The 27,263-nt window shown below is 65.7% G+C and overlaps 1 protein-coding gene across 8 annotated transcripts in view; it reads right to left on the reverse strand.

Annotated features, from left to right (window-relative positions):
* The window catches only part of TP73 (tumor protein p73), a 62,742-nt gene that overhangs the window by 11,994 nt on the left and 23,485 nt on the right, over nucleotides 1-27,263 (reverse strand). For 6 of the 8 annotated variants that reach the window (XM_032360972.1, XM_032360970.1, XM_032360968.1 and 3 more), the window contains exon 4: nucleotides 9,658-9,900. The exons of 1 other annotated variant lie outside the window; for it this stretch is intronic. In XM_032360972.1, coding sequence (XP_032216863.1) covers nucleotides 9,658-9,900 — 243 coding nt within the window. Of the gene's footprint in view, nucleotides 1-9,657; nucleotides 9,901-22,955; nucleotides 23,038-27,263 lie in introns of those variants that run through there. One more of the 8 variants, XM_032360966.1, reaches the window with a different exon arrangement.

A 27,263-nucleotide genomic window follows, 5' to 3' on the forward strand; every position in this document is an offset into this window, starting at 1 on the left:
AGGGTCAGGAGACTTGGCTCCCCGTCCAGAAAGAATGGAGCAGGACTCCAGGTGCAGCCCCGGGCTCCGAGCCCCCCTCTCGAGGTCCTGCAGCCCAGTGGGGCAGGGGTGCCCCAGGGGTGTTCTTCGTGTCAAGACTCTGGGGGCGGAGGTTTCCCGGGAAGACGGCGAGCCCCGGGGCGGCGCGGGTGGGCAGGGGACGGGCGCGCCAGGGTCGCCCCGCCCCGGGGAGGAGCCGCCGGGAGCTGTCCGCGGTACCGACGCCGGAGACGCTGGGCGAGGAGAGAGCGCGCGGCTTCTCCCTCTGAGTACCCGGCAAGGCCACCCCCGGCCTTGGGCCTGGCCCCACTCCCACAGGGGTGTCCCCAGTCCCGGTCCTGTCCCGCCATCCCCAGCTGGCTGCTGATATGTCCTTGGGCACGTGCACAGACCAGCCCCATCTCTGCAGGGGTTGAGCCCAAGAGTATAGAGTTTCCCTATACCCTGAGCGTGTGGCTGGGCTACAGGGGCAGGAGGGGGCCCTGGGATGGCCAGACCTGGGGTAGGGCCAGGTGGGGGCCTGTAAGAGATGAAAGCCTTCTCAGATAACCAGGTCTGTGTTGAAGAGGGCGTGAGCCCCCACCCCTGACAGCTCCATCTCGCCTCCCCTGGTAGCTCCTGGGCCCCAGGCACTGGGCAGGTGGGGAGGAAGACTCTTGGGTCCCATCTATTGTACAGAAAAGGTCACGTAAAGACACTTCCTTTCCCGCCCTCCCTCTTGCCTCTCCTTCCCTAGAACCGCTAGATGGATGTGTTTCAACAGATTCTGAGCTGATAAAATCTTATTTATCTTCGGCTGTTGACACAGAGCCGTCTGGACTTGCCTGCCCCGGGATGTGCGTATTCCTCTGCGCCTGCAGGAAATGGTTTGCCCGAATGCTGGTGTGTGCCCACCCCCGCCCTCCCCCACCCGGGCCCTCCCCATCCCTCCCCCCGTCAGAGTCCGCGATGGCCCAGTCTGGCTAGGAGCCCAGGGCCTGGCGGGGCTGGCGTGGGGGTTGCGGGTGGCAGGCGCGGGCAGCTCTGTGGCGTTAATTTCCTCGCGCCCGCTCCCGGCAGCTGGGTGCCCGGCACGGGCAGGTTTGGGCAGGGGAGAGCAGAGAGGTGATAATAAGTTGTCTGTCATTTTCCAGGGACGTGTAGCGTCTTGCAAACCGCAAATACCGTTAACCAGCTTGGGCGAATCTGTTACAACAGATTCTGGAAGATGGAGCCTGCGGTGGGGGGGAGCTTTTATTTTTTTTAATTATTTTTTTTCTATATAGTCCACTTTTATCTGCTTCCCGTGCGTGCCTGGGAGTGTGCAGAGCACAGTTCTGTCCTCTCTCTGGCTACAGGCTCCTTTGAGGACCTGCTCAAGGCCACAGACCCATCTCTCCCTAGAGAAGCTCTGTGGGTTCATAGGGCGACCCTCGAGATCCACAGGGAGCCTAGGCCCACAGCCCCATTGACAGACCTCCTGGGTCCCCTTCTTTCCAGATAAGGAGGGGCCTCACGAGCTACATTGCTGCACCCCGTCCTGTGTTCTCTCCCATCGCACGGAGCGGGGAGCACGGGGTGGGTTCTGATACATGTAAAGGAGGCCTGCACAGGACAACAGGGAAGTGGCCAGCCTGGTAACAATCACCCCAGCCCACTTCAGAGCCCCCAGGGTCAGGAAGCAATGAGAGTCTGGGCACAAGGAAAACCACAGCCAACACCCCACCTTGGCCTCAGGCCTCCTGGTTGGAGGCTCCGGGGAGCCGACCCACAGCCAGTGCTAGCAGACGTGTCTGATGAAGAAGGCTGCCATGATCCGCCAAGAGCTCCTGGCTCAGCAAGGGGACAGATGCATCTGCCGACAGACTGGACAGCGGGGGCTCCTCTCGCTGGGAGCCCAGAGGATAAACTGGAGGCAGAAACAAGGCTTTGCAGGTACCGAGTGACCCTGACCACTGTCCAGGGGTGTCCCCAGAAGCTGTTACCTGGAGAGGTGGGTGTGGCGCTGGCGGGGACACCCCTCGGGAGCCAGGTAGCCTGTCCCACCACATCCTAGAGCCAGGTCCCACACAAGAGGGCAGGAGCCTGGGACTCTCGGGATCTGGAGGTACCGTGCCCCGGGAAATGGAGAGAGCCGGGAAAGAGGTGCGTGGACACCAGACCAGGTCTGCCATGCAGAGGGACACCCTCCAGTGGCTTCCGTCCTGGGCTAAGATCAGGGTGGGCAGCTGTGTGCATGGAGCTGAGCCGGGAGAGAGGTGCATGGACACCAGACCAGGTCTGCCGTGCAGAAGGCAAGAAGGCCTGGGAGGACAACAGGTCAGGAGGGAACCCCCCCTCCCCCCCGCCTGGGCATTGAGAGACGCAGTGGGCACAGAGGGCATGGGAGGGCCCCGGGGTTCTGGGGACACTGTGTGAGCTGCAGGAGAGACCGGCAGACAGTGAGCCCTGAGACAGGGTGTCTTTACCCTGTTTCTCAAGGGCTCCCAGGGTATCCCTCGAGGCCAGCACTCACACCAACACCTCCTCTCCGCTGGGTCCACACTCCTGGTCTCCACCCTCAAGGTCATGCGCTGACACCAGAGAGCTGCTTCCGAAAGCTGCTGGCTCAGCAGGGGGAGACAGCACTGAGACCCCTGAGCCCCATTTGTGGGCACCAGGCGTGACCCAGTCCAGGAAGACTCAGAGGTGCGCAGGGGGACAAAGCCTGGACATGGTGCTGGATGTGATGCACTTCTTCCTCTGGCCTGGGGTCAGGGACAAGGGGACCAACAGGTGGGGTCCTGCCCTTGGCCTCAGTGATCCGGGCCAGGCACTGTGGGAAACTCTGGGCCTCCGTCCAATCCTTATTCTGTAACCCAGGTGTGCCATCTGGCTTCCCCTGGGCCCCAAACAGGGGACCTTGGGGATAGAGTGGTCGGGGACACAGCTGGGCTTGCAGAAAGCCCCAGCACACCCACCAGGAGCCATCCTCCTGCTCCAAGGGCACAGACGGTGGCCACATCTGCAGCACCGAGATCTGCCTCGGCCAGGCGCAAACCCGGGTTCCTCTGCCTCTGAACTCGGTTTCAAGCTTTGCCAGCTGGAGAGCTCGTGCCTGCATGTCCTGGCCTCCTGGAGGAGGCAGACACTCCACTGGCTGGCCCGGCAGGGAAAGCACTCTGGCCAGGACCCAGTAAGCAGGGCTGAGAGCCAGCCCACAGAGCTGACGGCTGGGGACGGAGCAGGGAAGCCGGCCAAACACGGGGCTCTGCTTGCCCCAGAGAGTCCCCTCGACTGCCAGGGGAAAGAGTCGCCCCCCCCCCCCCCGACTTGTGGCCTTTTGAGAGGGCTTGGCCTTGTCCACAGCATCTTCTGCTCAAAGACCAGTCACTAGATCCTCTGCCGCGGGCACACTGTCTGGCGAGCTGGTCTGGCGAGCGCAGGCATGACGGGCCGTCTCCTTCCCCCAGTGTCCTGAAGCTTCCCAATCGCCTGGGACTGGGGCCGGCCCAGCGGCAGATGTGTCAGAGGGGGGAGCTGCAGCCACTGGCCACCACCGCGGGAGCTGGTGTTCAGGAGGGGACCCAGAGCCGGGGCGGGTTGGCTCCAGTGGCAGGTGTGTCAGAGGGGAAGCTGCAGCCACCGGCCACCACCGCGGGAGCTGGTGTTCAGGAGGGGACCCAGAGCCAGGGCCCGAGTGCCTCTGACCCTCCTGCCACAGAAGCTGAAGGCCGTGTCTCCACTGCCAGAACTCAGTTCAGGAGGTGCCCTCCCACCAGGAAGCCGTGCCGGCAGTGTCTTCGGTCTAAAACTGCACTCAGCCAGCAGGAGAGGAGCCCGTGGCATCTCTAGTGAGCTCCGGGACACCCCAGATGTGTGTGTGTGTGTGGGGGGTCATTTTCTAGCGTTTAACACAACAGTTGGCTGGAATCCAGTTTTCACTGAACCTTGTAAATATCCAGGCATGGACGTGGGGCAAGGAGAGTTTTGGCCCCTGAACGTCTCGTCCCCTGCAGAGTGCAGTGGCTCCTGTGTCAGGAGGGATGGGCCCACATGGCCTGACTTCATTCCCCCCATGAGGAGTGGGGAGAGGGCACCGTGCCCGGTGCCCCACGGCAATGGTGGAGGAGGCAGGTCTACGATCCCCAGGGGGAACCTGGGCTTATGGCCACTGCAGGGTCCCCCAACAACCTCTGAACGTCTACTTCACTGAAGCCCAGAGTGCTGGCCACTTTTTCAAGGGGGCTCTCGGGCTCTAACATGAACCATAGGGTCATAGCCCCGCGGCCCCCCTGGGGGTAGGGGGTCTTTCACATGCAGCCTGGGCCTGCCCCTCCCACTCAAGGGAGCAGCTCCTCTTTCTAGTTCAGACACCCTAGGCTTCCTGCCCCCTCCTCCTCCTGGGGTTGCTTGGACAAAGCCCAGGTGTGGCCGAGGGGCTTCTACCTGGAGGCCGAGGGGGCCTGTGGCCATGGGAATTCTGAGGCCTGGGATCCATGAACTTGAGCTTGGCTTCCAAGTTTGGGATCTGAGAAAATCCTGACATAGATTTCCCCCACAACTGACCATGGAAAAGCTCCCCTGGCTGCTTGGCCAAGACCCTCCTCCAGAGGCCCCCGGGGCCAGAGGGGAGGATGCCCAGGAGAAGCTTTGCTACTCCAGAGAGGCTACTGAGCCCAGGGGTTGGGGAGCCCGGCTGGGAGAAGCACAGGGAGGCATGGGGACCGGTGGCGGCCCCAGCCCCTCCAGCATGCACGCCACACCTCCCTCTGCTGGTCAGCCAGGAGTGTCCCGTAGAGCAGCTTGTTGGAGGACGGTCACTTGTCACCCCACACCAGGCAGGGAGGACAGGTGCCCGACCCTCCCTGGGGGGTGGCAGCTGTCACTCACTCGCAGGCAAGAAGGAACCCTGGGGCCCAGATGGATGCTCTGGGCCTCTGAGGGTCAGCCTGTCTTCCCGGCAGCTCACTGGGGGTCCCGGGACGTCCCCAGAGCTGGGAGAAGACTGCTCACTCAGAGCACCCTTACACTCACAGGGGCGCACAGATGCTCCCCTCAGGCTGCTTGACGAAAGCCAGAGCTCGGGACCCCCTCCCCTCCTGCCTTTCCTGGGCCTCGGTGTCCCTACCATGACTGCTGGGAGGCCGGGCCTCTCCCGCGCACCAGGGTGGGGGTGAGGGGGTGGTCAGCCCCTGTCACAGTCAGCCCTGCCAGACGGACATTCTAGAATCTACGGAGCCAGATCCATTTTGGGAACCAGTCCTAGAAAATAGAATTCTTCATAAAACATTGATTGTATCAGAACGCATGGACACCTACCCCCCAGGGGGCTCTCCCTCAAGGCCCCCACGGGAGCCCAGGTGGGGAGGGGTACAGGCTGCCCTGGGCGCACCCCTCAGCCCCTGGGACTCAGGGCTTCCCGGCCCCACTGGGGCCTCCAAGGCCAAGTTCTGTGACCTCCGGGCCCTGGGGCTCCAGCTACACAGATGGAGAGAGAAGTGATGCCCGGCTCAGGCCAGGAACCGCGGCCGGCCTGCAGGACACAGGGCCGCCCCGGGACCTTCCCACAGTGCAATCCGTGCAGTCTCCCCTGCTCACTCCTCACCCGTCTCCACGACAGACAGAGCCCTTCCCGGGCCTTAAATTCGTGTAATTGCTTCTGGTGCCAGTAAAAGGTATTAATTCCACTTATGCATTCCATAAACTTTTAGGATAACGCAATTGATACCGTGATCGTGTTGGGACACCTCCGCTATTATTTTCCTGCTTGCAAACCTCCGAGGGGCTGGAAAGTTTTCTCCTGAATCCATTAGTGTTGACTCAGCCACATTCTGCCAAGAACCCCGGGGAGAGCCTTTGAGCCTCCCCGCTGCCTGCTTTTCCCGGGACCCTTCCCCACCAGGAGGGAGGGGTTCACCCTGCGTGCCCTGGTTCACCCCTGGGACGGAGGGGCTGGCATTCACCCACGGTCACGTGTGGGACAGCTGGAGGCCACTCGGGGGCGGGCCACGGGGAGCCCCCCAGGGACTCCCTGAGCCCTTCTCACCCTGGTCCAGCCTCACTGGCCTGCCTCACACTGCCTGGCTGGACCAGGGCTCCAGCCAAACAAGCCTCTTGGCTGACCCTCCCACACCTCCCAAAATGCGAGGGCAGTTCCCCTTCCCTGGCGACGCCCAACCCGGGGGCCGGAGGAGATGGAGCAGAGTGAGCAGGCCAGCATCCAGATGTCCCATCACTGGCTGCTCCTCAGGACTCTTGGGACCGGCTGGCCGTGTCATTGCCAGCCCCTGGGGGACCCCAGGACAGGAGTGGCCGTCAGGGCCCAGAGGCCAGGCTGGACTGTGCTGGGTTTGGAGACAGGGACGAAGGCACGAACACCGCCATCCCTGGCCAGGCTCTATACCGCCCACTGGGCCGAAGAGCATCATTGCCCTGGGGGACCAGCCCCCGCCCACAGCCCTGGCCATCCAGCGTGTGTCTCCCCACAAAGCCCCGGACACAGGACAAGCCCCGTACAGAACCCCAGAGCGGCCACGTGTGGGTGCTTCCTAGGCACGAGGCCCTGTCCACAGCGGTCCCAGGAGCCAGCGCGCTTGTCTACAGGGACCGGTCGGGCTATAGCCCACTCTCAGACCCAGGCCCACAGTCCTGCAGCAGATCCGAGGCCTGAACCCTGCCTGGTTTAGAAGCTCGGAGGCTGAACACACACCCTTCCCATGCTCTGCGATGCGCCACCAGGCCGTCCTGGCCTCCTGTGGGGGAGGAGGCCTTTGTCGAGCCCTGGGTGGTGACCAGAAGCGGCCGGCACCCGGCACACATGTCTGTGTGCATGTATGTAGTCTCACGTGTGCATGGAGTGCGTGCATGGCTTCACAGGTGTGCGAGGCACTTCGTGTGCGAGCTTCGTGTGAGCACGCTGGCCTGTGAGCGGAGGGCTGGCCTCGGGGCCCAGGGAGCACACGTGTGAGATCCGGGCGCAGAGGGACCGCCTGGGGCCGGGGGCACTCGCCGGGGGCCTCGGCCAGGCAGAGGCCAAAGACCCCATTAACAGCTGTGGTCCCCGTGAGGACCGGAGAGGGTGTTTTTCCCGAGCGAGGAGAGGAGTGAACGCAACAGTCGGTTTGGAATTGTACTTGAGAAAAATACGAATTATCTATCAGTTACCAGCCGGCCGGCACGGCGGGGGCCACGCGGGGCGGGGTGCCAAGGCCCAGACGTGTGGCCAGGAAGCAAGTCTGGGCAGCGCCCGCGCAGCCAGACCCCCAGAGCTGGGAGCAGGCGGTGGTCCCCATCCGGCACCGTGAGCCTGCCCGCCCCCTCCCTGGGCAGGGAAAGGAGCCTGCGGGGCGTCTGCTCCCAGAGAGCCGAGGAGCCAAAAATCTCATTATCAATGTCTGTCGCACCTCCACCCTGCACTGATGGGGGCTGGGAGGGGGGGCTGTGCACCAGCAGCTCACTCTCCCCTCCCCCAGCACAGCTCCAAGAGAGCAGACGCGGGGGTGGGGGATGGGGTAAGGGGTGGTCAGAGCTTGGGGGCAGAGCCGCTGGGTAGAGGTAAGCCTACCCCTGTCCCAGGCATGGCTGGCCGGGGCAGACCACTCCATGCAGCCACGTGGGGCCAGACAACCGTGACCCGCCATGGGCCCTCCAGTCCTAACACTGAACCTCTGACAGGAGGGGTGGAAGCAACTGGGGGGGGGGTGGCAGAGACCCCAGGCAGGCTGTAGGGGCACAGTCAGCAGAGGGGCAGCTCCTGTCCCTCTCTGAGGACCAGCTCAGACCATCTATAGCACTCCAAGTCCCCAAGACCCTGCAGAGACCCCACCAGCATCCTCAAACAGCAGAGAGAAAGAGCCAGGACCCACCCCCCAAGGCTTGCTAAGATTCCTAGGAGTCCAGCTGCTCAGGCCTTGGTGCCAGTTTTGGTGTGGGAGGGGCTGGGACCCCCCCCCCCCCGAGAGCCCAGAGAAAGGGCTTAGGAAACAGTATGAGCATGGACATGGAGAGGGAGTGAGCCTCCTGTCACCAGAGGTGTGTAAGGCATCTCCTGAAAGCCAAACCTCAAATCTGGGGTTGGGGGACCCGAACCGTACAGGCAATAAGAAAATCCCCCCGTGGGTATAGCCGTTGTCCAACAACCTCACCCAGGAGGACCAGCTCTAGGGCACCCGGCCCGGGCCCTGCATGTGGCTAAGGAGACGCTCACAGCCACTCCTACTGCACTAGTCCCAGCCGTAGGGACAGCGTCCCCTCTAAGGAGCAACAGCAGCATCAAGGAAACACCAGAATGAGGAGGAGGGTGGGGCCCTGGACCAGGTGCCCCGCAGCCAGCGATGGGTCAGCGGGAGGGGGGCCCAGCCAGAGCGAGAACCAGAGAGAGCTGCAGGGACCCCCGGGCCTTGGATCCCAGACCCGGACTGGCCCCTGCAGAGCCAGACGGGTCTCCCTGTGGATCCACGCCCCTCCAGCCCTCCAGGAGCGTGGGAAAACCACAACCTGGCCAGAGGGGCAGTGGGGGTAATGGGGGTCGTGAGACCCTGTTCTTCATGCGGCCGAGCCTCAGGGTCCCCTGCTCTGTGCTCGCCAGCCCCGCAGGGACTTCTCTGTCCAGGGGCCATTTCCAGAGGCTGGGGGAGACCACGGAGCTGCTGTTCCCTGGAAGGGGTGAGGCTGCCCCACGGCCAGGACCTGCTTGGTGTCCCCGGGGGAAGGGTCCTGGCAAGCGTCCCCATCCTCCTCCTGTGTGGGGGCAGGAGAGCTGGAGGGGCCCCCGCGCTGCCTTTCCTGCCAATGCCCCGTGTGCCCTAGTCTCAGCAGCGAGCCTGTGGCCTGTCCCTGGGGGTCTCAGAGTCCCGGCCCCCGACAGCCCTGCCGTCCCCAGCTTCACCCACCTCCGTTAGGACCCTAGAGCCCCAACCCGGAAAGCCAGTCCCCGGGACGAGCACTTCCTACCTGCCTAACACGCTGCTTGCCCTCCCCTCCACTTTCCTGAGTCAAGGTAAACTCAGAGCACCCAGGGGGGCTGCGGAGCACAGCATCCAAACTGACGGAATCCCCGCAAGAAGCCAGAATGCTGCCGCGTGCAGGGCGGGCGCAGGGGCGAGGCAAGACCCAGGTCCACAGCGCCTGAGGACTCCCCCCGCCTCCCCGACTTCCAGGTCACACACTGGCGCTCGCAGATGACAGCCCCGAGGCCGGGCGGGCAAAGCCCCAGCCTGTCAGCCACCAGACAGCAGACCTCCCTGCCGAGGGCACTCCCTGGAGGAGGCAGCCGAGCCTCCGTGCCCGCTCACCCGCTCACCTGGGACGGCATTCTCACCCGGACCGGACTCAAGCCCCACCGCAGTGCGGGGATGCCACTGGTCCGTCTCTGTCCCACGGACCTCCCTGCTGAGCTGAGTCTGCCCCTCTGGGGCCCCGCGGAGGCTGGCCACTCTGGCCGCACGTCCGAGGGGTGGGCACGCCCAGAGTGCCCAGCCCCAGACCCGCCTCCTGCCCGACGCTCCTCCCGGCAGTGGTGGGCCAGGTGGGAGCCCCGTGCGGACACCTGGCTGGTCCTCCCTTGCTGCCCAGCCGGCTGGCCCCGGGGACGGGGGGCGATCGGCCCTTCCCACCCCACACCCCGCGGATGCCCCTGGGAGCAGGGGCGCCACTCACCGTCCAGGTGGCTGACTTGGCCGTGCTGGACTGCTGGAAGGTGACGTCGAAGTGGTGGGGGCCGGGGTAGTCGGTGTTGGAGGGGATGGCCGGTGCGGGCGACATGGTGTCGAAGGTGGAGCTGGGCTGCGCGTAGGGCGAGTGGGTGGGCACGCTGGCCGCGTGCTCCGGGGTGTAGGGGCTGGCCGAGGCCGCGCGGCCGCTCATCTGGTCCATGGTGCTGCTCAGCAGATTGAACTGGGACTAGCGTGGGAAGGGGGAGGGAGGGGACACACAGTCAGGCTGGAGAGTGGAAGCACGGCCGGAGGTGTCCTGTTACAGGAGCCTTAAAGGGCCAGCAGCGCAGTCATCCCAAATATTTCCCGTCCCCCCCCAACCTGACAGGTCACTGCTTGTGTTGGGATAAACTGACATATTCACCTCGCCCTCCCCTCCACCAGCCTCCCCGCGCCAGGGTTTCTGGGTTCCACGGAGCACACCCGGAGGGCAGCTGCTGGTGGGGGAGGCTCCCTGCCCCGGACCTTCTGGCGGGGAGATGGGCTCGGGCTTGGGGGGCAGAATCCCCCTTGCCGGTCCCCCCACCCCTGGCATAGCATGAAGCAGGGAGACCCTGGGTCCAGGGAGGCAGACAGGGCAGGGGGTGGTCCCAGGGTGTGGGGCCCCGGGTCTGCCACCCACAGCCTCTGCGCTAACCTGGCCCTGGGAGCCCAGCCCCTCCCCCGGGACCACACCCCCAGGAACACACTGCGGATGCGTCCCCAGCCGCCCTCTTGGGTCCGTCCCTGCCTGGAGCTTAAGGACGCCCCAGCAAAGGACGGGGGAGGACTGGCCGGATCCCTCCTGGAGGCCCGCAGGGAAGGCATCTTTCCCAATCTGGAGGCTTCCACCGGAGCTGGGTCGGGTCAGGGTACAGGGCTGCTGATACTGGCCAGAGGGGCTCCTAGGCACAAACATGTAAGCTGCCCTCCCTCTGTGCCCGGATGGCCATGATGGCCACGTGGCTTATTTTAATCCTCCCTGTGGGCCTGAGGCGGACACTGGTATTATCCCATTTTCCAGATGAGGACAAGGACACTGAGGCATGGAGGGGGAGTGATTTGCCCGGGTGAGGAGGTGGCTCCAGCCACCCTCAAGGCAGCCACCCTAGAGGGGACAGCCGGGGAGTAGGGGGACTCGGGGCCCAGGGAAATCTCGCCCTGCAGCCCCCTCCACCCGCCTGCCTCCTGCAAGCTTCGAAGCACAGGAGTGTGTCCGTCAGGGCCGGAGGGACCCGCTGCTCAGCAGCTTCCGCCCCCACCCCCGGGGTCTCCTTCTCCATCAGCAGCCGGGGGTCCTCCCGCTTGGCACCCCCAGGAAGGCACACATCCGCCTGTCTGGTCTGTTAGTGACAAGGATCTTTAGAGCTTCTACGGAATGCTCAGTACAAGGGACGCCCGTGGGGGAGGGAGGTGACAGGTGACGTTGTTACTGAAGCCCTGGTTTGGGGTCCGCTGGAGGGCAGGCCAGCGCTTTCCTTGGATGCTCCCGCCCCCTGCCCAGGCTTGGCTGAAGCTGCCATCCCGAGGGCCCCTCGGTGCGGGGGTGGGGTTGATAAATGCGGGGCCCAGTCCACCACCAGCCAGACAGGAGACCCCTGCAGGACACCGTGAGAACCCCTTCCCGCTCTGGCCCCCCACCACCTTCCTAGCTTCCTGTGCCTTCTCCTGTCCCCCGGGGAGCACCCCCCAATGACAGGCAAGTGGAGAGACTGGCAGGTCCACGGTCAGAACGGTACCGACACCTCCCCTAATTAAGGAGTGATGAAACAGCCCGGGGGACCATAGCCTTGCCCAGAAGTGTTCTTGCTGGGGGACCTGCTGTGGGGTCCCTGCAGAGAGGCTGGGCGGTGGCCTCAGGGGCTGGGAGGGGCTGGGGGCCACAGCGACGGGGAGCCCGGCTTCCTTGGGGCATGAGGAAGGTGCTCTAGGAGTCACAGTGCGGGACCAGAGCCCAGAGCTGGGGACCTTGTCTAAACCGCGGAAATGCAGGCTTTGAATAGGTGAGTTGTGTGTTCTGCAGAACGTGGCTTGTGGCTCCATGAAGCAGTTTAAGACAAGACAGGCGGCAGAGGAGCCGGCCTCCCATTCCACGTGGGGCCCCGCTGGCGGACACCCCCTGCCCTGCGCCCCCCATCCCCAGGGCACGTCGCTTCCCTGTCCCGTCCTGGCCTCTGGTTTCTGTCTCCCTACAGGACTGCGGGCCTCACAAGGACCGCCACATGTCCCCACGCGTGGGACCATCCAGTACGCAGGCACCGGCCACGCGGGCACATGGAGCGTGGCCGTGGCGAGCCAGAGGGGCGCGCAGCATCCGGACTTCGGACACTCGGTGCCACGAGGAAGCGTAAAAAGGAAGGATCCGCGCTCGGCTTCACACCGAGCACCGACGGCAACGTGCGTCATCCCAACGCCCGGCGCACGTTATTCCGTTGTTTCCACGGGTTTCCTTTTACTGCTGGAAAGTGCCAAATCACCCCGAGGGCCTTCTGCTGGAGGGCGCTGGACCCTGAGCACCTGCGCCCGGAGCTCCGGCCTCATCCCCCCTCCCTGCCTCACCTTCCTGGGTTCCAGGCTCCTCCTGGGTGAGCGGCACTGCCCGGAAGTGGAAGGAAGGAAGGAAGGAAGGAAGGAGAGACGGACGGAGCGGACAGCAGGGAGGACGGGGCACGGACCGGCCCTCCTGCTCGGCCGAGCTGAGAGCCCCATGGGTCCTGGGCTGGGGAAGACGGGGTGCCAGCCTGCTCCCCAATCCAGAGTCCCCGTGACCTCTCTCTTCCAGGACAAGCAAGGCCCCACGGAGTGAGCAGTGAGCAGCGAGCGGCTTCCCTGTGTCACCCAAGGGCTCGGTGAGGACAGCCCGACGGCTCCGGAGCTGCCCTTGCTCCATCGCCAACAGGAGGACAGCCCTGGCCGGCAGGGCAAAGGGCCCCGTTCAGGAGAAATGAGGGGCAGGCCCATGACGGCAACGTTGTTCAGATTTTGACTTGTCCACACTCTTTCCCAATCTGAGGTGGGTGCCAGGGAATTAGTCACTGAACCAAAAGAGCCGGCTGATAGCATCTGGGCGGGCGCAGGAGCCACGAGGCAGGAGGGAGCGGCAGGCTTCCAGCAGGCAGGGCCCCCAGAGATGCGGGGGAAGAGCTGCGCACACAAGCCCCAGACCGGGCTGCGGGCTCCCTCCCTCCCTCTGCCAACGGAGAGAGCCCGTCGCAGCCGGGAGTACACAGCCCTCTGACCCAGGGCACTTCGCTGACCCCGTGTCTGGGGAACTCCCCCCTCCCAGGGGAGTAGGGGATGGCGGCACCTTGTTGGGTCACTGGGCAGGTGATAGCTGTCCCTTGAGTCCTTCTTGGGGTCCTATCCCCCCAGGAACACCTCTGGCTGCACCCCCAGGTGCTGTGTGGGGCCGACTGTGGGGGCCGCGCTGGTCGGATGTGGATGCGCAGGCCGGTGTGTGTCAGATGTGGACGCGCGGGCCGGTGTGTGTCGGATGTGGACGCGCACGCCGGTGTGTGTCGGATGTGGACGCGCAGGCCGGTGTGTGTCGGATGTGGACGCGCAGCCGGTGTGTGTCGGATGTGGACGCGCAGGCCGGTGTGTGTCGGATGTGGACGCGCATGTGTTGGATGTGGACGCGCGGCCGGTGTGTGTCGGATGTGGACGCGCAGGCCGGTGTGTGTCGGATGTGGACGCGCGGCCGGTGTGTGTCGGATGTGGACGCGCAGGCCGGTGTGTGTCGGATGTGGACGCGCGGCCGGTGTGTGTCGGATGTGGACGCGCGGCCGGTGTGTGACTCCCTCCCTTCCCCGACTGTGCATTCCTTCCTGATGGAGTTGGGGAGGGCCGTGGGGGACCAGCCCCTCATTCTCTCCCCATCTCTCTTCCTAAGCCTGCCCGACACTGCCTCACGGAAGGCTGGGGAGCAGCTCGTCCAGACCAGAGGCCCCTGGAAGCCGGGGTGAGACCCACATGGCAGCGGGAGAAACCCGGGCAAAACCAGGACTTTTTTGGTTTGTTTTGCTTTCAATCAGAACTCCCAAGAGAGTGGGCTAATTAGGACATGCCCGGCCCCAGGCAGCCCACATGTGCCTACATGTGCGTGCAGAGCTCCTGGGCCCGACCCAAGGAGGGCTGCGAGCAAGCAGACGGGGGTGCAGATGCCGCGGTGGCCTCCCCTCCAGGTCGGGGCAGACGAGGAGCCGGGCCTGCCTCTGAGGCCGGCAGGCGGGTCAGGCGCTGGGGGTGGGGATGGTTTTGCGGGGGCCGGAGGGTCAGTGGGAGGACCCGGGAGCTCCCTCCACCAACAGGAGATGGGCTCCCCAAGGCTTTCTCTGTCCCTTCGCTCCACAAACGCTTTCTGCTGCTCTCTGCCAACTTGCAGGGGACACTGTGCAGGGCAGAGAAGGTCAACCTGCCCTCGGGACACACGCAGGGTGTTCGGCTCTGCATGAGCCCGGGGGGCTAGCCGGGTTCCCATGGTCAGCTACTCTCAGGCCAGGATCCCCGGTGGGCCCATTTCTGCTCAGGCACGGGCCTGCGCAGGTCTGGGGGGCCACGCGCTCACGGGTGTTCACACGCAGGGCTCAAAACCCACGCGGGCATGGGGCAAGGGGCTTAGACCTCAGGCCGCCAAGAGAAGGGGCCACCGGATGGGATGAGGGTGAGTGGAGACCCCCCACCCCACCCCCTGCTCCGTGGATGACCTGGGCTGTGTCTGAGCACCTGCTCTTCTCTGGAAAAGAAGCTGGACTGCCGGGGCAAGGAGAATGCTTCCCCGAGGACCAGCCGGGCAGAGGACGAGGGAACCCCCGGGGTGCCGCTGTCCCGGCCTCCAGCCCCTCCCCGGCCCTGCCGCAGCATCTGCAGCCGGGGGTCCCCTCCTCCCCTGCAGATCTGCTGGGGGGTCTCCCCAGCAGCCGCAGCAGAGACTAGCTCCTGAGCTGAAGACAGTGAGAGAGTGCTGGCACTCACACGCGGGGACTCTCTGGCCCATCTCAGGCTTCAGCCCCGTCCCCAGACCCTGCTGCTTTGATCCATCCCACGCCCAGGGGGTGGCAAAGAACAGGGGCCTGGTGGGGAGGCAGAGGCTTCACCTCCCGTGCACCCCCAAGCCCATAGGCAGCAGAGGGTCTGGCCTGCCCACTGGTCTTCGTGCCCCGGGAACTCCGCTCAGCCCAGCCCCACAGCCCCGCCCCACGGCCAGACATCCTAGCCCAAGCTCCCAGCGCCCTTTGCTGGCCAAGCCAGTGTTGGGGGTCCCTAAAGCTGATTAAGAGCTGGTGACTGGCTATCTCAGAGCATGGGCTCTCCTGGCCAACCCACGGCCCGCCTACAGGCCTATCTGTGTGCCCAGGTCCAGGATGAGCGCCGCCCACAAGGACCACGTCCTGGGGCAAAAGCAGAGAGACAGAAGGGACCTCCCAGGTCCAGCAGGACAGAGCAGGGCTCTGCGGTCAGGAGACGTAGGGGCTGAGGTCCCCGCCCTACCTGTGTGACCCAGCCCGGCACTCCACCTCTCATCTGTAAAGTAGGGGTGAAGCCATCGGTCAGTTATGGGGATCAGGAGCGTCCAGAAAGGCTATAACCCGCAACTTTCCATCAGGAGGAAGAACCCCTGCCCGGGACACTCCCCAGATCCAGGAAGCCCTCCGTGCACGATGCACTCCTCTCTCCTCGTCCGCACAAAAGCCCAACCATGAAAGGGCCGCAGACGAGGCAGCCCCAGCTGCCCCAGGGCCTCATGCGCTCGCCCAGAGGCCAGCGCTAGCCCGAGGCACAGATGAGGGGCGAGCAGGAGACCTCCGTGTCCCAGAGAGGCCACGTCCTGCTGTCCTGCCATGCCTGGCCCTGAGGGGATGCTCAGAAACCCTGGGCCAGATGAAACAGAGCCAGGAACTCACGGACGGACCCCAAGGCCCGCGTGGGCCACGGCCCCCCTCCTGTTCTGGGCGTCTCTGGGGCTGAATGCGGGTCCTGCAGGAGCACGCAGCAGAACCGGCCACAGAGCCCGCAGCCAGCCTGCCGGCCCGGGGCCAGGCCATCTCCCTGCACCGCGCCTTCTCTGCCCCTCCCCGTGCTCAGCAGCCGGACTTCTCGAGAAGGGGCAGCTGTCCCTTCCTGTGAGCAGCGCTTATGCAGCTGCCTAAGATTCCTGTGTTACGTGTTTGTTTATATAAAACTGATAAACCAGCTCAAATGAGGTTTCGGGACACGGACGGAAAACGAATTGTTTCGGAAAGCCTGCGCCCGGCTTGCTTCCTTGTGCCCTGCTCACTTCAGAGCGCCTGTGGCCCCCTTTGGCGGACTCCAGGCGACTGAGACGGGAAAGCAAGAATGCAGGCGGGCTGGGACCGTGCGGCGGCCGCGGCAGGGGTGTTCACAGGCGTCACACGTGCTCTCTCCGGAGGGGACAGAAAACCGTGTCGCTAAAATTTACGACTCTTAGTGTGTCCCCAAAGGCTCCATTCCAGGCTGACTCACTCACTCGTGGAGGGGACTGGGGGAGAGGGAGGTTGTTCAGCCTCTTCCCCGCGTGGGGCCGCACAGGGGCAGCCGGGGACACTGGGTTCAAACCCCAGTTCAGGAAGCACCCCTTTGTCCCTGCCGCAAGGACACACAGATTCCAAAGACAGAGCTCCTGCACCTTTGGGTGGTGACATGGGGTCGCCCGGGGGCACCCCGTTCCCAGCCTCCTTTGCATACTGCTGTCTGTACCACAGGGCTTTTGCTCCTGCTGGTTCCCTCCCGGCACATTCTCTCCTTCCACAGGTAGAGCCTTCCAAGGCTCACCTCCTTCTAGAAGCTTCCAGGCTCTCCTCCCACTTGTGTTCTGTGTTCTGGGGCTTTCTCTCCCACTTCCCTGGTAGAGTAACAGACATCAGGATGCACGCCCTCGTGGGTTCATATCCCGTGGGGTGTCCACTTTCCAGCCAGCTCTGAGCCTCTAGTAGCTGAAGCTTGACCAGCACCAGGTTGGGGCATGGACACGCTGCACGGTCAAAAGCGCAGTTTGTGACCCCCAACCCGAGCTACCACCAGCCCATCGCCCAGAAGCCTCATGGATCACGTCAAGTCAGGGAGCACGGACGCTGAGCGCCGTGCGCATCACGGACACGATGTTCTCACGAGGAAGGAAGCTGGAGGAGAGAAATCGCATTCAGAGAGGCTCAGGAAGAGGAAGCCCATCTCCGGGCTGCACCCGGAGTCCGCGCACGCGTGGACTCCAGCAGTTTAAGCCGGTGGGGTTCGGGTCAACTGGTTTAAGAACCTGCGGCAAAGGGCTGCCCCGGCTGCCCCGCTGAGCTCAACGCCCCAGGAAGTTCCTCCTGGACACCGAAGCCCATGGCCCTCCCCGTGCAGAGAGCCCGCAGGGTGGGCCGGCCTGCAGCCTTGCCCAGGCTCTTCTCCTTTGGGATATTAGCCGGGCTCACAGGGATCACACAGGGGAACGCCCGGCCGGCCGGTGCCGACTGTCAGAGTCCTCCATCCGTCCCCAAGAGGCCCAAATGCCACTCGGAGCAAATTTCCCCATGACCTTTCCGGATGTGGAAGGTGACGACACAGCTGGCATCACGGGCTCCTCTCTCCTCCCTCCGACCCTCCCCACCAGGCCTTGCTGGGAACTGGTACCATGCCAGGCCCCCTGGCTGTGTCCACTGCTCCCCAAGCCTGTGGCACCACCGGCCGCGCGTGCAGCCCTAGAGCCTCGCAAACCCTTCTCCCTTCACAGCCCCAAGGGAACAGCCTAGAGGAACAGTCTTCATGGCCCCCCCAAGGCCAGCTCCCGCGCACCCCACATTCACTGAGGGCCCAGCACAGGGTCCCACCCTGCAGCCCCCGGCAGAGAGCTGCCCTGATTCCAGCCCTAAGCCTAACCCACGGTGGGGCTCCCAGGCTCCCCGGCCCCTTCCTCGTCCGCCAGCTTCTGTCCTCCAGCCTCCAGGCCCTACACAGAGCCCACCTCCCCCGGCAGCTTCCCGGCTCTGCTGCCCCTCCCGGCCAGGGGCTGGGGCTGAAGCTGAGTGCGGGCTCCCTCTACCCCCTCTCCCGCACTGGGGGAGGCGCTCTGGGCCCAACCTGGAGCCACACCCCTTTGATCTGAGAGGGCTCTGCCTGGTGTCTGCTCCGACCGCCCCTCCTCCAGCTCCCCAGAAGTGCTAAGACTTCTGCAGAGTGTGAAACTCCAAACCCCCTGCTCCTCTCCGGCAGGCATGTCTGGGCTCGGGGGCGCCCCCACCCGGAGGTGAGTGACTGGCACGCCGTGCGCGTCCGGGCTTTGGGGGGAGAAAGCAGCCCACTCGGAGCAGGACGTCGTCCCGCGGTGCTTCCCACAGCATCTCCCGGAGTCTGTGATTAAACGGGTGGAAATGCCAACAAGACCGAACTCGTGCCGGGGGAGGCGCCCTCTCCTGAAAATATGCATGAACGCCGTCTCCTCTCCTCACCCGGGGCGGAGGCGAGGCCTTGCCCCATCCTCCGCCAGGGCCATGTGGAACTTTCCACACCTCGCGCCGGAGAACCGTACCCCCAGAGGCCCGCTCCCGCAGCTGCCGGGGCGCGTGTCCCCAGGACATCCCTGCCCGCCTCCCCCTGCACTCAGCCCCGCTGAGACACGGGGGCAGCGGCCTGCAGCGAGAGCCTCACAGGGCCCCCGGGGGCTTGGGCTGTGCCCTGCCGGCCTCCATGGGGCGGCCCATGGACACACAGGCTTTATTTTAACCCCCAGGGCACAGCCCCATCCAGGATGTCCAGGGTCTGCAGCAAAGGTGAGGCACAGCTCATGGGGTACCCCTTGGGTCTGAGCACCGCTGGGGACAGTCGGCCTTCCTGTCCCCCGGCCTGGCGCCCCAGAGCCTGACCTTACCCAGGCGTCTGCTCTGGCATCCTTCACCCACCTCTCCCTGGTCTGTCTGTCTGTCCATCCTGCAGGCGCTGATCAGGCCCCGCCCACACCAGACCTCACCAAGGGGCCTGCTGCTCTCCTCCGGGACAAGTGCCATGAAGGGAGGGAGAGTCGCGAGTGTGCCCCCTTCAATGGCCGGGACCCAGGATGGAGAAACAGCCACGCACCGCCTCAGCGAGGCTCTCAGCCGCTGGCTGGCTCATTGCTTTGCCAAGTCAAGGCTCTGGGGTGGACAGAAGGGCCGACCCAAGCCCCTCCCACCGGTTCTGCTACCCGACAGCTTCCTGGCGATCGGTGAGGGTAGCCCGTCCCTTCCCCACACATGTCCTAGGGGCCTCCGGCGCACTGGGAGCCGCCGGCACCTCGCACACGTGGCCCACAGCCTCCCGCAGGGGCCGGCAAAGCAGCGCGTGTGTAGGGGCTCAGGGCTTCACGCTGGGCTGAACACACACACAGCCGGGCAAGGCGCCGGGGGAGACGGGCCGGGCACAGGGAAGCCTCCAGACCGAGACCAGAGAGCAGCACCCGCTGCCCGAGGAAGGGCTGAGGGGGACGGTTCGGCCAAGGGACCTTGGGATCCCAAGCCAGAGGCCGTGACGTCGGCCGTGGAGCGGAGCAGGGGGCTGGCATGGTCCCAGGACACACGGACGGGCTTCTCATGAGTGGGAGGCTGGATGGTCAAGAACAGCTCCAGGTTTTGGCCAAGGCAAGGAAGAGTGAATTTTCCACTCACCGAGACCAGACACACCCCCCACGGGGCAGGCGGGAGCTCGGGGTGGGCTGCAGAGGGGCAGCGGGTCCTGGAACGGCGGGGACAGACCCACAGCCTGGCTATGGGGGCCGGAGCCGGGGCAAGCGGAGGGTCATTTCTGTGAGCTGCCGAGTGGGGGTGAGCCCTCTGTGCCCCCGACGCACGCTCTGGTGTGCCCCTTCCGGAACAGTCCATCCCTGCCTGGGCCCCCAGAGCCTCGTGCTCTCCCTTCTCCAGGTCAGGGAGAGGGTGCCTGGGGCCACCAGCCCATCCTGCAACCCAGACCCCAGCCGCTCTGGTCTGGCTCCATCCTGCGACAGGAGCCCCTCCCGCCTGGTCCCCAGAGGCCTGTCCGTGTTGCCGCCTGCGACTCCTCCTCTCTGTTCCCCGCGGCACCCTGTCCTGGCTCCAGGCGGCCCCTCTCACCTCCTATCTGGTGACTCTTCCTCCGTTCAGCCCCACCCAGGCCGGGACCCCCTCCCCCTCATCTGCACCTGCCACCTGCCCCCGGTGTTCGGCCGCCCTCTGCCCTGCCAGGCGCTCAGCCGGCCACACACAGCCGAGCTCACTCCTCACCCCAAATTCCCCTCCCACGGTCTCCCAACCAAATACCCAGCTGGTGACTCCCTCCACCCAGCCTCCTGGGTCCAACCTTGGTCGCCTTTGCCCTCCGCACCTGCCCAGCCTCCAGCGGATCCATCCGGAACCGGCTGCTCCCTCCTCCCTGCTCCCGCCTGGCCCCAGGTGCCAGGGCTGTGGGGCACCGTGCAGCGGCCTCGGCCCTGCCCCCCGGTGGCCGCCCTGAGCACTGCAGCAGGGGCTCCTCTCAAAATCCCCCCAGCACCGTCTCCTCCCTCCCCCTGCTAGTACCTTGGACACCCGAGGCGCTTAGTACCTACGTCCTGATGCACGGTTGGCGCTTCCCACCGGGGCCCTTCCTGCCCAGAACCGCGCGGTCTGCAGGAACGGAGAGTGACCGGACCCCACGGCACGGGGGTGCTAAGTGCTGGGGCCTCCCGTGCGGCTCCTGGACCGCAAAACCCGGCGTTGTCACGGCACGCGCCTGCAGGGACCCACCCGACCGGCGGACGGAGGGCGGGGGCAGGTTCCGATGCCCACCTCCCAGCTCCAGCCGTGTCTGCGGCCCGGACAGCCCTGGGCCCCAGTCAACGCACAGGCACGGAAAGAGCCAGGGGGTCGAACAGGGACCGACGTGCAAATAGTGGGACAGCCCCCAAGAGCAGCGAATGGGAAATCTTGAGATGTCCAAGCGGGGAAGGTCCGTCGCAGGTGCCCGCTCCGGATCGTGTGCAGCGTGGCCGCGGGCGAGAAGGGCCCCTGAGTGGGGACGCTGGCGGGTGCAGGTGGAGAAGCTGCCGCATGCGGAGCCCCCACCCCCAGTGCCAGCCAAGCGCCCCAGAACGTGGGAGCCACCAAGGCAGGAGTTGTTCAGCCCTTGACGGAGAAGCAGACCCTGAGTACAGGGAAGACGGCAGGGAGAGGGGGTGTCCCAGAGCCCCGAGCGGACCACAGCCCGGCGCTGGCCAAGCAGGTGCAGTGGATGGCATGGCGGTCACGGACAAGGAACGGGGCCACATGGGAAACTGGGCTGGGCGCCCCTCCCCTAAAGGGTGGGGCAGCAGGGAGGTGACCCCACCAGTTCCTCTGAACAGCCCTATTTGTTCATGTTGGGGTTTTGGCTGGTTTGGGGCAAACCCCCTCCCTCTTTTAGGATATTTACACGCAGCGGGAAGCTTCTGTCTCCCTCTGGGATAGAAACAGGAAGCAGACGCTTCTACAAGTCACTGTGCCCACCTCCCCCGGGGGCAGAGGCTTCGGCGTCCACTTGCCCGGGGCCCAGACACCCCAGAGCCACTGCTCAGAGGATGTTTGCCTACCCGAGATGTCCGTGGTCGACACAGAACCAACCCTGCTGGTCCCCGGGTCAGGGGCCCCTACCGCAGAGTGGACGCCCGTGGCCTTCTGCTGCCCACTGCTCCCTCCACGGTGCCTCAGAGAGCCCTGTACCCCCCGCCCCCTGGGAAGGAGGCCACGCAGCAGCCGTGCTCAGCCCTGCCTCATTCGGGAGAAAGGGTTTTGCCAGAGTCCCCGTGTGCTCAGGCCTCTTGCTGGCCAAGCAGGCTCACTGGCCTCCAGAGCCCAGGTTCTGACTTGGGTTGTGTGCGTGAGAACCTCAGTGACAGGGACACGGCCCCTCCGGGTTCCCACCCCACCTGCACAGAGAGTCTGGGGGTCCGAGTCTGCTTGCGTGCCGTGGAGCCCAGTGACACATGTAGTGGGGAAATGGTCAGTGACAAGTGAGTGACAGAAGGGGGACAGAGAGGCAAGATGCCCCCTCCCCAGCCCAGCAGCTGCCCACACTAGTTCCAGACAAAGAGCTCACGTTGACGGAGTTTCCAAACCTGAGCGCACGGAGCCGGGGCCGGGGTCAGGCCGTAGAGATGCCTCACGCCCACCCCTCACCCGTCTTGGGACACACACACACACCTGTCCCTCTTCCCATGGCCTTGCTGGGGACACACGCCCACAGGCACAAACACAGACATGCCCGTGCCGGCACGCGGTGAGCACAATACACGTGCACACGTGTTCTCACTCACGGGCACACTCACATGCTCTCACACGTAAGCACACGCGTGTGCTCACACATGCCGCCGAGAGTACGCGGGTCTCCAGGGGTGGCCGCAAACCCAGGTCCTTGTGGCCCCGGGCTCCTGTTCTCTGCCCGTGCAGCTTGGGAGCGCCTGCACTCTGTCCAGTGGTCCGTCCTCTCCCTCTGCCCGCTGCTGGGTCTCCCACGGGGCACAGATGCCAGGGCCCCGCTCTGCCCGCTGCTGGGTCTCCCACGGGGCACAGATGCCAGGGCCCCGCTCTGCCCGCCTCCCTTGTTCCAGCCTCCACCTGCTCAATTAGCTGCCTGGTGCCTGGCTGGCCCCGGGGGCCCGGCAAGTCTGGAGATGAGCCCAGGTCCCCAGGGCGCAGGCTGTGGAGACCAAGCAAACCTGCGGCCTCTTCCTTCCTCTCCGCCAGGCTCCTGCCTCTCTGGGAGATGGCGACAGGACACCCGAGGCCGGCTTGCTGCAAATCCTTGACCTTGAGCCTAGACCCAAGGAGCAGATTCCCAGGAGAGGACGCTCCTGACCTGGGAGCAGGTGAGGGCAGCCTCACAGCCCAACCCCCGGGGGGCAAGGGCAACCTCCAGGGTCCTCTGAGCTCCTGGCAGCCGGGGACAGGGCAGGGCAGATGGTGGCCCCTGAGCCTGGGACAAAGTCCCCAGCCCGAAGCGGGGAAGCCTCAGAAGCCCCCACATCTCAGGGCAGCCACCCAGCGCTGGCCGACAACCACCCATCCTCCTCTCCCAGGCAGTGGGCGCCCGTCCCAAACCCCACCGGGTGCCCCCTGTGCCCAGGACCAGCCCCCAACCGTGCACCCTGCCCAAACCGTCCTGCCTCCCAGGCTCACCCTGGATGGCGGCCCCCCCCCGGCCGCAGGCGCCCGGCCAGCAGACAGCTGACAGCAGAGAGAACAGCCCCCCGCCCGCCCCCCGGCTGGCCCCCCGAGGAGGATGGCGCGGGTCCGCCCCTACCGTGGTGAAGTGCCGCATGGGGTCACTGACGTACAGCATGGTGGGTGCGCGGGGGCCTGCACACGCCGGGGGGCTGGCGTGCCGCGGGGCGAGGCATGGGTCTGCGCGGCCGGGGGCCGGGGCGGGGGTGCCCACTGCGGGGCGGGCCGCAGCCAGGTGGGGAGGCGCCGCGGCTAGCGGGGCGGGAGCTCGGGATGCTCCGGGACGTGCGGGCCGTTCGCTGGCATTTTCCTTCTCCTGCGGCTCTGTCAGCCGCATCTAACAACAAGACCGGCGCCCGCCCCTCCGTCCCTCCTGCCTATTCATCACGGTCCAGGCAGGCCCCGGCTTGCCCACCGATGTGTCGGACCGCACCACGGGGCCGCGCGGGGAGGGCCGGCGCTCGGGGCCAGCGCCTGCCCGCCGTCCAGCCACGACCGGCTGCCCCCAGAGACGCCGCCCTTGGGAGGCTTGGGGGGCCGTGGGCCTCCCCCCCTGAGCACCAGGGGGCCGGCCCGGGACCCCTGAGACCTCTGTAGATGAGGCCGGGCCACCCCCGAGGGAAGTCGTGGCACTGTGGCCCCAGAGCCCTGGGCGGAGCACATCTCCCTCCTGTGCAGGGAGCACGGTGGTTCCCCGGGGACACCCCGAAGCTGGGTGGAGAGAAAAAGCACCCTGGAGACTGCGTCCCTGGTCTACCCGCTGGGAGCCCTGCTCCCGGCACGAGCCACTGAGGCGTGGCCCAAAGCCGTGGACTAAGCGGGGGGACGCGGGGTCCTCGTGCTCTGGTCCCTGATGCTGGCCGTGTCTCCACAGGGGCCGAGCCCCTGCAAACAGCGATGTGGCCCAGAAGGGGGACGGCTGGGCCCTGCCCGTCACAGTGTGCCGACCCCGAGACCCTCGCCACCTCCAGGTCTGGGCCTGCATCCCCGAGGCCCGCCTGGCAGGGAGGTGGCCGTGGTCACCATGACGCCCTTCCTAGGGGCCAGAATCCTCGCTGGAAGCAGGCAGGGCGTCGGTTACACAGATAAATCACGTATATGACCCTGGACGTGCCACACTCAAGTTCCAAGGCCCCAACAAGAGCTCACAGACCCACAAGGCGCTGAATGGCCAGCCCATTCTCACCACCTCCCCAGCCACCTCCCGGCTCCTGGGCCTGGGAGCCCCGGGCTTGGGGCACAGGGGACTCCAGCCAAGGCCCGGCAAGGCATCTGCTGACCAGCCCAGACCCCCAGAGACGGAGAGCCGGAGGCAGAGACACAGCCCACTCCCGGGACCCCGTGGCTGTCAGCTCCCAGCGTGCCGGGGGCCCCCCATGCATCATGAGACCACGAGGAGGGGGTCTGCAGAGAGGTCCAGTTGGAAGTTCTGGCTGGAGGCAGCGGCGGAGAGCCTCCTTCGCCCGAATGCTTGAAGATGGGAAGGCCTGGGTGGGGAGCCCCATCGCCACCCCCGGCCCGGTCCTGCCCCTCAGTGTCCTCACGCTTTTGGAGGAGGCTGAAGTGCAGGTGCCTCATGGGCTGGGCAGGTGGGGGGACGGAGGACACGGCGCTGGACAGCAGCAGGAGGCCTCGACCCCCGCTCCCACAGGGCGCTGTGTGAAGTTGGGCCCCTCCCCAGGCTCTCACGAGGCGTGTCCCCTCGGGTCAGGGCAACATCTCGCCCTGGGGCTGGGGAAGCGCAGCTGTCGAGGAGCAAAGGAGAGAAGAGCCTGAGGGGAGAGACCCCAGGAGTCCGGCACACAGGAACCCTGTGTGGACTCTGCACCCCAAGGTGGCCCCAAGATCCGCACTCTGGCCCGTGTCCTGCACCCCCTCCCCGGGCGGTGCTGTGAATGCGGTGACAGCTGCTGGGATTAGGTTACAAACCAGTCAACTCTGAGTCGATCAGCAGGAAAACTATACAGGTGGGCCAGGCCTAATCAGGTAAGCCCTTCAAAAAGGTCAGGGCAACAACGTCCTAGCTTCAAACACACTCCCTGTGGGCCAACAACTTCCTGCTGGCCTCAGGGAGCACACGGCCAGGTGGTAGAGGCACCCCAGGGCAGCAGAGGGCGGGCAATCTCTAGGAGCTGAGAACGGCGGCCCTCAGCCAACAGCCAGCAAGGAAGTCGCGACCTGGGCTTGACAGGTGCAAGGAACTGAATTTTGCCAATAAGCAGAGTCTGGAAGAGGCCCTGGGCCGGATGACACTCAGCAGCCTGGGAGACCCTGAGCAGGGACACGGGGAAACAGGCCGGACTCCTGACCCATGGAGACTGGGAGGCCACGGGTGCTGTTTGAAGCCACCAAGTGGGTGGTGAGATCTTGGGCAGAGGAAGCCAGGGCTCTGGAGTGGCTCAGGCCGCGGGGAAGGCCTGGGGACCCAAGCCTGGCCCAGGGATGCTGGCCGCCCAGAGGGAGGACACCAGGCCAGAAAGGCGTCTTCCCTTAAGCCCTGGTGGGAGCATAGAACACAGAGGACAGAGGGGCCATGGCCCACCCACACTGCGGGGCACCACAGAGGAGGCTCGGGCAGCCCCACAGCGAGCCCGGGCCAGGCTGCGGCCCTGGACGGACCGAGAGCAGGTGTCCATGTGGGCCAGAGCCCCAGTGTCTGCCTGAGCAGCATCTGCGTCCTATGCATTTGTCCTAAGTCCTGGCTGTCCAGGGCACAGGGACCGGGAGCCGGGGACTCTGTCCCGAGAACTGCCCCCTCCTCGCTCGGTCATCAGCTGCTTCCTCCGGGTCGCCTCCGAGGTGGCCCCACCAGCTCTCTTGATTCTAACTCGCTAGAGATCGCACACTGGCCCCTCCCGCAGGCTCAAGGCAGCGGGAGAAGCAGTGGGGTGCGCCTTCCACCTCCCTCGGGCACAGGACTCAACAGAAGGGCCCCAGGGATGTGCCTGCTCAGAGCCAAACTCCTCACACGCCATCCTGACCACCCACAGGCTCAGTGCCCCCCACAGGGGAGGTCACAGGGCTGACCCCAGGACCTGGTGCTGGCCCGGGCTTGGCTCTGTGCCCCTAGAGGCACTCCCACCATGGCCTGTAGAAGGACGTGAGCTTGGGGCTCACTGGGAGGCAGGCAGGCTGGGGGTCCTGGAGCTGACCCTCCTCCCTGGCCTTGAGCTCCACCCCAACACCTTCCTTGGGGCCGCGGAGCCTCCCTGAGGAGCGGGCGCCCTTCCCGCCCCCCTGCACACCTGTCCCCTTCTGAGGCCCAGACGTTTCCGGAGAACCTACTCCCGGGCTCCACACTGGGCTGTGCCCTCCCTTCTCCTGCCCTTGGGCAGAAGTGACCCCTCCCCAGGCCAGAAAGGTCTGCCCTGGGTGATCACGGGGGTCTCGAGCCCAGGCGTCTGCCCGGCTATGCGGCTCTCTGTGGGCTCCTGAGCCCTGGGCAGGTGGTGGTGGGCCCCAGCCCGGATCAGCTGCGCCTGCCGCCCCTGCGGCCACAGCCCGCCCTCCCCCCATGGCCCACCTGCCCACACCAGCTGTCACCACAGAAAGGCGCTGGGAGAGGCGGGAAGAGGCTCGGGGAGGGTGTGTGGGGGCAGGGAGCCCCACAGACTCTGTGGGGGAAGCTGGAAGGAGCAGGTGCAGGGGGGCGGCCAGGCTCAGCGGGGCACCCGCCATCTCCCTTTCATGCCTCATCAGAGCTGGGAGGGGCCCCCTCCCCCGAGAGCCTGGCCCTCAGAGGGGACGCACAGGCCCTTAGTCCACACCCGGCCGCAGCAGAGTCCGAGGGGGGCGGGCATCAGGATTCCTGCTCTGGACACCTGGAGGACCCACGGCGGGGGACTTCATGCTGTCTGGGCCCCATCCCCGGGACAGTGGGGGGCCTCCAGGCCCAGCGCAGACCCCACAAGACTGCCCTCCTCACTCGTCAGCTCACTACTCCTCAGCCCCCGGGGATGCTGGGGACCCAACAGGCTTCTCTCCGCCTGCAGGAGAGGGGAAGCGACTGGAGAGCTGCCGGCGCTGGCCGGTGAGCCACGTGGGGTCGGCTGCCATGGCCACTGCCCAGGGCAAGGGCTCTTCCTACAGGGACCCCCCCCCCCCCCACCGTGGGCGGGTGGCCACAGAGGCCCTGGGGAGTCAGGGCCTTCCCGGGCACAGCTGCTCCCAGGCCCCTGATCCCTCTTCAACGCGGAGCCTCGCCCTGCCTCCCCCTGCCTCCCCCTGCCTCCCCCTGCACAGCACCTAGCTTTATCACACGCTGCCTGTGGGCCAGCCACCACCCCTGTCCTCGCCGTGCTGACGACGTAGATGCTCTCACCGGCTCAAGGTACAGACAAGGAACCTGAGGCCTGGGGAGTTAAGTAACCACCCCCCATGCCTCACC

This window comes from Mustela erminea, chromosome 10 (assembly GCF_009829155.1).
Source record: "Mustela erminea isolate mMusErm1 chromosome 10, mMusErm1.Pri, whole genome shotgun sequence".
In the NCBI taxonomy this organism is placed as follows: Eukaryota; Metazoa; Chordata; class Mammalia; order Carnivora; family Mustelidae; genus Mustela; species Mustela erminea.